The sequence below is a fragment of the Mus caroli genome, chromosome 2 (genome assembly GCF_900094665.2).
Source record: "Mus caroli chromosome 2, CAROLI_EIJ_v1.1, whole genome shotgun sequence".
NCBI lineage: Eukaryota > Metazoa > Chordata > Mammalia > Rodentia > Muridae > Mus > Mus caroli.
Window position 1 is genome coordinate 119,437,358 of NC_034571.1, and position 11,805 is coordinate 119,449,162.

Sequence of the window (11,805 nt, forward strand, 5' to 3'; positions counted from 1 at the left end):
TTGGAAATGTAATTGAGGAAAATACATAATAAAAAAAAAATTTTTTTAAAAATTTAATTTTAACCTATTAAAAAAAAAGAATTTACAGACTGTCAGGGAATGGTGGCTCATGCCTTTACTCCTAGCACTGGGGAGGTGGAGGTGGAGGCAGGCAATTTCTTGTGAGTTTGAGGCCAGGTTAGTTGTCATAGAGAGCTCCAGGACAGCCACGACCACATAGAAAGACCCTGTATAAACAAACAAACAAACCAAAAAACCACATACATAAGAAAAATTAACATAGTACATGAAATTGTTAACATAATCCAATCATAAAACATTTTCACAACACCAAAGAATCACTCTACCTGTGTATAGTCCTGTCCTATACCCCTCCTAAAGCCTCAGACCAAAACCTGCTGTCTCCATTGACTGTCTTTTCTCAGTCTTTAGCAGCTGACTGCTTTCATCTGGCACAGTGGCTCTCAGCCTTCTTAATGCTGTGACCCTTTAATACAGTTCCTCATGTTGTGGTGACCCCCAATGATCAGATTGTTTCATTAGTACTTAAGTGTAATTCGCTACTGTCATGGATCTTAATGCAAATATCTAATATATAGGATATTTGATATTCAACCCCCAGATTCAACCCACAGATTGAGAACTACTGGTCTAGGTTTGTTGTTGTTGTTGTTGTTGTTGTTGTTTTGTTTAAATGTGTATGGATATTTTGCCTGAATGTATGTCAGTGCCCCTAAAGAGGGCAGAAGAGCACATCTCTTGGGAATCAAACCCATGCCCTCTAGAAGAGCAGCCAGTGCTCTTATCCACTAAGCCGGGTCTCCAACCCCTTACCTAGCATAGTTTTCTATATTTATTTCAGAGCTACCATGTATTGGTAGCTTGTTTCTTCATGTAGTTAATTATTATAGTCTCTGCACATGTGCACATGTCAATTTGGATTACTTAGATATTGCATGTCTTCTTGGGAATTATTTTGAATACTGCTACTGTGGACATTTGTGTCTTTACTTTTGAGTGAGTACTTAGGACTGGAATTCTTTTCAACCCATTTTGTTAATAAACTTAAAAACTGAAAAACAAATAAACCAAAAAAACTTTGAAAGAGCCTGACATGGTGGCGCACACCTTTAATCCCAGTACTCAAAAGGCAGAGGCAGGCAGATCTCTGTGAGTTTCAGGCCAGCCTGGTCTACAGAGCAAATTGTAGGATAGCCAGAGCTACCCTCTTCAAAAACAAACGAACGGAAAAACAGAACAACAACAACAAGGAAAGAAACTTTAAAACAAAAACCAACAACAAAGACACTTCCCAAAACATTTCCCACTTTACACCTGTCAGCATATATCTGCATCCCAGCCAAAACGTTACCGTGATGTACATTTCCCCAATGACATTGACGTCTCTTATGTTTATCTTTGCTTTGTTTTCTGAGATGGTCTCATAGAGCTCAGACTAACCTTGAACTCATGACCTTTTTGCCTCTACATTGCAAAAGCTGAGGTTATAGGTAGTCACTGTCACACCGTCTTACCTGTCTTTGACAAAACCGTAGCCAACTTAATGACTGGCAATTTTGACTGAGCCGTATGAATTTATAATATTCTGGCTAAGTCCCTTATTTGAAGTAAGATTTATAAATATTTTCACCATGATGAGAAGTGTCTTTCATTTAGTTAAGAAAGTGTTACAAACAAAAATCTCTGTAAAGCTAGAAGCATCTGTAGTCAGTGTAGAGACCCATGCTTCAGCATGCTGCCCTGCATTTCCACAGAGCACACTACATGATCTTTGTAAGTGGATACAGAAGCAGCTGTGGTAGGAGGACTAGGTGGCTAGGAGATAATCACCTGACAGGCCTGTGTGGCTCCTTCTCTCACCAGCCACCATGGAGAGCCTCTGCCACTCACCACCAGACCTCTGTGCACTCATCTCCAGTGTTGCAAACACAGTCACTGCGGAAGTAACTGCATTGTTAAAGTTTTAGGAATTGCTGTTAAGAGTCACACAGCTCTCAGTGAATTCTCCGAAGAGTGTAACCTTTGAGTGTCTCCAGACTCTGTGCAGCGTGATAATTAACTAAGAATAATTACCCACCCTTTTTTTCTCCCAGCTAGCAGCTTCAGTCATAGTCTCTCTTCCCAGTGGCCTCTCGGCTTCCTTTGGAAAGTTCTAAAAATGTTATTACATTTCCTCCTTTATTTCACATTCCTTTAACCCTTGATATAGTAGACTTTGAGAAACACAAAACTGCCTTCATCTTTGATGCTGCCTTTAAAAATATGAAGGGTGGTCAAGAAACTTTTTTTTTTCTGTTTAAGTAATTTAAGCTCATGAATGGAAATTTTTAAGTGGAAAATCAGATTATTGTTTTTTAAACTAGGCTCAGCGAGAACCTTTGACGAGAGCACGAAGTGAAGAAATGGGGAGAATTGTGCCGGGACTGCCTTTGGGCTGGGCCAAGGTAAACACTAGGGTTCTACATTAAATGCACGCTACTGTATTTTGGTGTGTGGTTTGGTTTGGTTTGGTTTGGTTTTTCAAGACGGAATTTCTCTGTGTAGCCTTGGCTATCCTGGAACTCACTCTGTAGACGAGGCTGGCCTCGAACTCAGAAATCCGTCTGCCTCTGCCTCCCGAGTGCTGGGATTAAAGGCGTGTGCCACCACTTCCTGGTGCTACTAAAAAGGCATTTTCTTATTGTCCATCCACTTTGTTATAGAGAACATAAACCCTGATTTCTGCAGAGTGAGATCTGGTACTCAGCCTTACACGCTGACTAGCATATGAGCACCCTGGCAATATAATTTTGAAATTGCATATTCCATTAAGGCAAGCCTAAATTTCTTTGAAGGTTTGAAAAATGATTATTAATTTTATTTAAGTTATTTTAGGGCCTGCAGAATATAAAGTTTGTGCTTAGCAAATTCAAGGCCCTAGCTTTAATCTTTTAGCACACACGTGTTTTAACCCAGAAGTAAATATTGTGGTGGGATGACACTTCAATCACTTCTGTGCTTATATTCTTTTTACCTTTTTGTTTATTCTCCTTTCCCAAGTTTCTTGATCCAATCACCGGGACCTTTCGTTACTACCATTCCCCCACAAACACAGTTCACATGTATCCACCTGAAATGGCTCCTGCGTCTGCACCTCCTTCCACCCCGCCCACTCACAAAGTCAAGCCCCAGGTCCCTGCCGAGCGGGACAAGGAGCCATCCAAACTGAAGCGCTCCTACTCCTCGCCAGACATCACTCAGGCCCTGCAGGAGGAGGAGAAGAGGAGGCCAGCAGTGACCCCGATGGTCAACCGGGAGAACAAGTAAGTGCTCCCAGTTCTAGAACTGAAGCAGCGGCATCGCTTCAACCTGTCTGAGTGTCACCCCATAAAGGTATAGCCTTGGAGGATGCGTGAGAGTTGAATCAGTGTATTTGGTAGTGATAGAGATAGGACAGTGTTGCATACATTGTTATAGCGCTTTCCCAGTACCATGCCCAAGGCCTCACTCATCTTTCATAGATCCTAATTTATTTTGTAACTTTTAATTTTATTAGGGAAAGAGAGTGCGTGTGTGTGTGTGTGTGTGTGTGTGTGTACTTGCACATTACAGTACTCTCATCTACTATGTGGGTCCTGAGGACTGGACTCAGGTATCAGGCTTGGGAGAGAGTGCCTTTATTTACTGAGCTGTCTGACCACCCAAGATGACAATTAATAAGATGGCTGAGTTGGCAGTGTTATTATACTCAGTTTCTAGCCTTTGTTTCTCTCACCCAGTCATACAGGAGCATAGTCTCCTATCTATAAAAATGTAGGCACCATATGTCTCCTTTCCTCTTCCTGTTTCTGCTCATCAGGTGATCAGTGGGTTTAAGTTTCCCAAAGTAGCACATCATTTTCTTATATTTCTGCCCCTAACTGATAGAGGAACTGGGCACTTCTGGGGCCGGGGGTGGAAATGCAACTGGCCTTCCATGTCCATGACGTCTGGGCTGGGGTGTAACTCAGCAGAATGCTTGCTTAAATGCCTAAAGTGTGGGTGTGATCCCAACACCACATATAAACTAGTAATGGTGAGCACCACTCGGGAAGTGGAGACAGAAGAGTTAGAAGTTCAACATTACCCTCAGCCAGCCTGGGCCTACATGAGATCCTAACCAATACGGGATCAAAAATACTGGGGTGGGAGGAGTTATAGAAGTACTGAACACAAAGAGGTGTCTGTCCTTGCCATTCCTTTTAACCCAGCACAATAGCTATTTAGATTGTATCAGGTATTAATGAACAGTCAGAAGTGGTTTAAAGGAAACAGGAAGGGGTGCACAAATTAATGCAGACACCATAGCATTTGATCTACTGCAGGGGTCTTGGATATTGAAGCTTGGAGTATACATAAATGTGATGGGTTTTTTTCATGTATTATATATTATTTGTTAATTACTAAGGATTTTTGATTTATCTTTTCCAACACATCCCAAGGAAGTCATTGGTTACCTTCCTAAGAATTCACCTTACCAGGGAGAGACCTATTTGAAAGAGTTTTTGGAATTAGTAATATTCAAATATTACTTTACTACAGTTCATTAATTCGGCAGTGTTTTGAAGCTGTCTCATAAATCGCGCCTGTATCTTTTATAAAGAGTACATGAACAGAAAGAGCATGTAGAGAAAACTGGGGTTCTTTGCTGCTTCCCATCCTCCCCTTCATAGGTAGGGATCAGGAAGATGAAGGAGTGTCCACCAGTCAGGGCACCTTTAGTCAGAAGTGCCCAGCAGATACCTCCATGGTGTCCAGCATGGCTTTAATTTTTTTTTTTTTTTTTCGAGACAGGGTTTCTCTGTATAGCCCTGGCTGTCCTGGAACTCACTTTGTAGACCAGGCTGGCCTCAAACTCAGAAATCCGCCTCCCTCTGCCTTCTGAGTGCTGGGATTAAAGGCATGCGCCACTACGCCCGGCTAACCTTTGCCTCTTTTGAGACCTGTCTGTGGTTAGTATATACTTTTATTTATGTATAATTTATTTACAAGAGCATAAATATCTGCCTCTTTATTTTTTAAATATCTAATACCTACTATAGTGTAAATACTGTGCAAATATAGTATTGAGGAAATAGTTACAAGAAAAATGTGTGCACACACTCAGTTAAGACAATGTCCTCCCCTCCCCACCCCGCCCCTAACACCCAGCCTTCTGACCATTCCTTCTGCCTCAGGAATCTTCCCATGTCCCGTGGTCTGCATCTCTCCCCACCTTGTTTCCATAGTTTCTTTTTTCCTGACCGATGGGTTCTTTCTGCTTACCCAATGCCACTTAAATACAGTTTGCTATTTAACAGCTGGAATCTACATATCTGAAAACACTACATAATATCCTTCTAGAATTAATGTATAATTTATAATTATACATGATTTTATACTATTTAATTCTCTAACATTCCAGTTGAGTTAGAGTATTTCATGATGCTAATGTCTCTGGGTCACTTGGAGAAGATTGAAAGAGCTTTTTCCCATTGGGCAGTAGCCGAGTCTGTCTAGACAAGAGGAAGCTAGAGGACTGGTCTCAGGCCACCTCTAGAACCAAGAACTCAGGAGAAGTGGTAGGCGTGCATTCATGGGAGGGTCCTGGAACATAGTCAGTTAGCCTAATTGCTAGATGTCTTAGGGAACTCAGCAGTTTAGCCTGTGGATTATGGGCAGGATTTTATCTGGTATAGCTGCTCCAGCTGTCTGCCATCTTCATGTGGACCCAGCTTGAGATGCTCTGCATAAGGCATCTTGTTCTTTCTTTCTCAGGCCGCTATGTTACCCTAAAGCTGAGATCTCGAGGCTTTCTGCTTCTCAGATTCGGAACCTCAATCCTGTATTTGGAGGATCAGGACCAGCTCTTACTGGACTTCGTAATCTGGGAAATACTTGTTACATGAACTCAATATTGCAGTGCCTGTGTAATGCTCCACATCTGGCAGATTATTTCAACCGAAACTGCTACCAGGATGATATCAACAGGTAAAGGAACAGTTCATTCTGCAGTACACTCATGAGAGGATATTTAACTGTAGTGCCTGGATGCAGTACTCGCGTTTTGTATAGTTACAACATGCCACACTAGGTAATCATTTTTGTTTATTTGTTTATATAAAAGAGTTTTGACTTTTTAAAAATGTGTGTATCTTGAGTGTGGCTATGTACAAACTAGAGCACACACACAAGCGTGAAGGTCAGAGGACAGCTTGCAGGAACTGGCTCTCTCCAGGGTAGACTCCAGGATTACATCATGTCCTCAGCTCACACATGAGTGCTTTACCTGCTGAGCTTGCTTTCCCATCGGTGTAGAGACAGGGTTCAGGATGAGCATGTCAGTATCTCATCAGGGTCCTGTGCTCTCCCAGCAAACAGCAGGAGGCCCAGGGGCCCAGGGTGAGCCCCTCATTGTGCCCTTTTCAGCAGGCATGGCCTCTTCAGGTCATTTTCATTTTTTGTTTTTTCATTGTATCTTTAAGAGTATGTGCATGTGTAAGTATAGCAGCATGAGGCATCCAGAAAGAGTCTCAGATCCCCAGAACTGGAGCTATGGACAGCTGTGAGCCAACATCTGGTTGCTAGGAATCAAACCCAGGTATTCTCCAGGAGAAACAATCCCTCTTAAGTAGCGTGGAGGCAGCCGTCTCTTCAGCCCCTTAAGGACCTACTCCTAGGCTATGTGCAGTACCTACATTTTGGAGGGACGTATTCAGTTGCCACTGAGCCTCAGAGGAGTCAAATTAGTAAAAGAGAAATGATCTTTATCTGTAAGAATACGGGGTAGTTATCCCAGCTCTGGTCATAAAGGACGAAGAAGATGGCAGACACAGTGTCAGGGTTACAGCTTCCATCTTTGACTGCAGCCTGTTGATGTACGTGAGGAGCAGGGCTTGCAGCCAGGATAAGAAAATGAGTTGGAGGACCACAGCAAAGTCAGGTTCAGATGTGTTTGGTTCAAGCCTGCAGGTGAGTGATTCCTGTGTGTGCTACGTGTGTGCTTTTGTGCTGACATCAAGACCCCACTATAACTTAATTTTTTTCCTTTATTTTCCATAACTTTACGTGCACAGGTCAAATTTGTTGGGGCATAAAGGTGAAGTGGCAGAAGAGTTTGGTATAATCATGAAAGCACTGTGGACAGGACAGTATAGATACATCAGTCCAAAGGACTTTAAAGTCACCATTGGTAAGATTAATGACCAGTTTGCAGGATCCAGCCAACAGGATTCACAAGAGCTGCTTCTGTTCCTCATGGATGGCCTGCACGAGGATCTGAATAAGGTAAGAGTGGGGTCTCCTCAGCTTCGCTTGCTTCCTCTTCACAGCAGTTTAAATGCTTGTTCACTAGTGTCTGTACTGAGTATGGACTGTGCCGTGCCGCGCGCGTGCGTGCGTGTGTGTGTGTGTGTGTGTGTGTGTGTGTGTGTGTGTGTTCTGGATGCTGAGTGTGAATGTATGTGTGTGCTGTGTGGAGTCTGGTAAGCTCCCCAGAACAAAACTGAATGTTTACATTTATTAAATAGAATGAGACATGTTGGGACTGGAATCTTAGACTCAACATAAAGTTTATTTTTATTTTCCAAATATGCATGTCCTGAAGAGAGGGTTTTTTTTTTTTACAATATTTTTGAATAATTGTTTTTTACTGAGTTTTTTTCTCATGGAGTACAGTTTTCCACTTGTGGCAGCATGCCATGTTTTAGATTCTCAGACTAGGAGTGTGCACAGTGGACTTGAAAAGTAGTGTGTGGTTATTTACTCAAGTACTAATAGGAAGTACTGCGCAATTAACAAATGGTAAAATAGCTATTGGAAGTGTTCTTGTGACTCTCATGTTTATGAAAACAAAGTCATGGTTTTATTAATTATTGTCTGAACATCCTTGTTACTTATATATTATTGCATATTTGTGGTGTGTGTGTGTGTGTGTTATACTCAAATGTTCTAAGACTTATCTTCCAAAATAAGAATCACTCCGTGTAAGCAAGTGGTGCATGCATATATATGTCTCTTATTAAAGCAGTATCTTTACGTAAGGACCACCTCCATCTGGATATAGCTTCCTTTTTGCTGCTTCAGAAAGCCTTTAAGGTCATGCTTCTCAGCTGAACATAAGTATAAAAATTCAAGCTGTTATGGTGGCTCACACCTAAGGTCACAGTACTCAGGAGACTGAGGCAGGGAGATTGTTAATTCAGGAACATCCTGGGCTACATAAGGAGATTTTTCTCAAGGGGTGTGTATAGACACCACACACACACACACACACACACACACACACACACACACACACACTGGATTTTAACCCTAATTCCTCCTTACATGACATGTGTTCTTCTTAATGCCATGCTTTTGAGACTATCAAGATGCCTCACTATTGTAAAAGCACCTGCAAGGCCAAGCCTGATGGCCTGATTTTGACCCTCAGAACACGAGTAAAGGAGGCAAGGAGAACCAGCTGCACAGAGCTGTCCTCTGAGCTCCTCGTGCATCTTGACACTGCCTTTACACATATCATTCACATATACACACTCAATATAAAAGTTAAAAAAATGGTTTTAAGCCAAACGTGACAACTTTTTAAAAAAATGGCATGGATTTAAAACATAATTATGTATACTTTATATACAGAATATATATTATGTTTAATGTGTGTTATAATATACATAATGTATAATGTAATGATAATATACATATACTATGATACAGTAATGTATACTTGTGACATGTTCACATGTACCTAATATGCTTTAAGCCTGCCTACCCCCCTACTCTCCTTGCCCTCCCCCTACTCTGGCTAGTTCCCCTTCCTCCTTCATACTTTTTTTTTTCTTGTAATTCAGTGAGTTAATGATACTCACAGAACCATGATGGAGCTTTGGTTACTGGAACATGTGCACCGTTTCAGTGGCATGTCACTGAAGAAACATTAACTGTGTCAATCCTCAGAGGAGGTGTGGGGACCATGAACACCCCTCCCTTCCATGTCTGGTATGTGTAATCACAGCTGATGTGAGTTTGAAGTTGTGCCATGTACACCTCTCCCCCTCCTCCTCCTTCCACTCTTCCTCTGTGAGCCTTAGGGGGTGACGGGTATGTTCCATCTATGGCTGGGCATTCAGCAGTCATTTGTTCTCAGTGCCTTGGCCAGTTAGCGTCTCTACGGTCAACACCCACACTGCAAAAGCAGCTTCACTCTTAAAACAAGAGCTGAGTCTCTGTGACTCAGGGTCAGTCCACAAACTACTCAGGGTTGTCTACACTTTACAGTCTTACACACTTTAAATAAAAATATGTCCAGAAGGTGTTATAAAGACCCAGCATGGTGACCTATGCTTTTAATCTCAGCATTTGGGAGGCAGAAGCAGGTGGATCTCTGAGTTCAAAGCCAGCCTGACTGCATAATGAGTTCTAGGACAGCTAGGGCTACATAATGAGACACTGGCCAAACAAAATGAGAAGGGGGCGAGGGAAGAAGTTCAAGCCATGTCCTTTCAGTAAAGTGGGTTTGGGGTAGAATTAATTTTTTTGTAAATGACAAGATCAGAGCTCCTCAGTGCGGCTAAATGTGTACGATGTTTAGTGTTGTTCCTTGAGTTTCACATCTACCTGTGGACAGCACACCCTGAGACACTAGCAGCACTCACCTGTCCTCCCCCAGGCTGACAATCGGAAGAGGCACAAGGAAGAGAACAACGAGCACCTGGATGACCTGCAGGCGGCCGAGCACGCCTGGCAGAAGCACAAGCAGCTCAACGAGTCCATCATCGTGGCCCTGTTCCAGGGCCAGTTCAAGTCCACGGTGCAGTGCCTCACCTGCCGCAGGAGGTCACGCACCTTCGAGGCCTTCATGTACTTGTCTTTGCCGCTAGCATCCACAAGTAAATGTACTCTACAGGTACGTCTAAGAGAAAGCGTGTTACTAAAATGCTTTGTGTGCCTCATCCTGACAGGAAAATCAGTGAGCTACCCTCCTAGCCCTAGTAGGGTTTTGTTGCTATTTTGTGTGTTTTGCCAGCATGTCTGTGCACCAACTGCATGCAGTACCTACAGAAGCCAGAAGAAGGTATCAGATTCTCTGAAACTAGAGTTGGTAGGTGCAAACCGCCATGTGGGTGCTAGGAATTGAACCCAAGTGCTCAGTAAGAGCAAGCGCTCTTAACTGCTGAGCCATCTCTCCAGCCCATTGCTAGCCCTTGAGTTTTAAATGGTTCTTGCTATGTAGCTCAGACTAGTCGTGACCCACAGTGCTGGGAGGATAGGCATATGTCACTGGGTGCAACTAGAAGCTGCTTGGGAGGGCTGAACCCAGAGCGTTGTGCATGGTGGACAAGCCTTTCACCACACAGCCAAACTGAAACGCTTGTATTTTAGAGACGTTTTGAAAGCTAACTTAGGAAGTTGTATTTGATGTTAGCGCAGATGTATTTTTTCTATGCACTTACTTGGGATCAGACATGTTGATTTCCACACAACAGCAGTGTAACTAATAGAATAGCTTATGTTGATACCTTCAGTTTTTACTTCTTCCAGGAAGTCCACCGTAATCCACCAGACTCAGGACAGAGATCTTGTGTGTGCTGCCCTGAGCTTCTGCATACCTACCCCATTCCTCACCGCACCTTGCAACACACTATTTGTGTCCCTTCTTACAGCAGACACTTACCCACCTTACTGAGGTGCCCCAATAAGCGCTGCAGCATTCCTACAGAAGAGCGCCTCTTTAAGGCACTCCATCAGGAAGTGAATCACTGAGTATTTGTGCTTTTTTTTTTCCCACCAGGACTGCCTTAGATTATTTTCCAAAGAAGAAAAGCTTACAGATAACAACAGATTTTACTGCAGCCATTGCCGAGCTCGGCGGGATTCTCTAAAGAAAATAGAAATCTGGAAATTACCTCCTGTGCTGTTAGTACACCTGAAACGGTAAGGTCTCTCTGCCTGTGCAGTAGCATTTGATGGAGGAATTGCCATGGCTACATAATTTGCACATACTGTCTCTTAAAGGAAACCTAAGGAATGTTCTCCAGCAAATAAGTAAGGCAGACATGACAGTGGAATAACTATACTGTTACTTTATGTGCATTCTATGCGATTCTGTTTCCTTACACAATAAATGGAACAAAAAACTAATGGAAATAATGGCATTTCAGAAACAAAAGTTTAAATGACATCAAGTGGAAAATGTTACAGTGTAATTCTAACACAAATGAGTAGATACAAATTAACATTCAGTTGCTGGAGAGATGATTCAGAGGTTAAGAGAACTGACTCTTGCAGAGGACCCAGATTCTATTCCTAATACCCACATGGCAGGTCACAACTGCCTCTGATTCCATTTCCAGCAGATCTAGTGTCCTCCTCTGTCATCTGTGACCAGCAGGCATACACGTGGAGCACAGATATGCGTGCACATAAATGATACAGTTGTTTTTTAACTAACACTCAAATTATAGCAAAATTAATTTAATTATGTGTAACATGGTGGGCACACACCTATAATTTCAAGCTATTGAAAATGGAAGCAGAATGACCAAGAATATAAGGCCAGCCTGGGCTTCATGAGACCTGGTGTCAAGAAAGTTAAAATGTTAAGTCATGCTTTTTAAAAAAGTATGAGTTTAGAGCATTGTGCCTTAGCTCGTGTGTGACAGTCAGAGGACAGCTCTTAGAAGTCAGCTTTCGGGGGCTGGTGAGATGGCTCAGTGGGTAAGAGCACCCGACTGCTCTTCCAAAGGTCCAGAGTTCAAATCCCAGCAACCACATGGTGGCTCACAACCA

At 42.6% G+C, this 11,805-nt stretch overlaps 1 protein-coding gene across 1 annotated transcript in view; it reads left to right on the top strand.

Annotated features, from left to right (window-relative positions):
* Positions 1-11,805, top strand: part of Usp8 (ubiquitin specific peptidase 8) — a 52,400-nt gene that overhangs the window by 38,052 nt on the left and 2,543 nt on the right. Inside the window, exons 12-17 of the mRNA XM_021185785.2 lie at positions 2,385-2,465; positions 3,061-3,323; positions 5,797-6,009; positions 7,095-7,305; positions 9,686-9,922; positions 10,808-10,950. Of these exons, the coding sequence (XP_021041444.1) occupies positions 2,385-2,465; positions 3,061-3,323; positions 5,797-6,009; positions 7,095-7,305; positions 9,686-9,922; positions 10,808-10,950 (1,148 nt within the window). The remainder of the gene's footprint in view (positions 1-2,384; positions 2,466-3,060; positions 3,324-5,796; positions 6,010-7,094; positions 7,306-9,685; positions 9,923-10,807; positions 10,951-11,805) is intronic.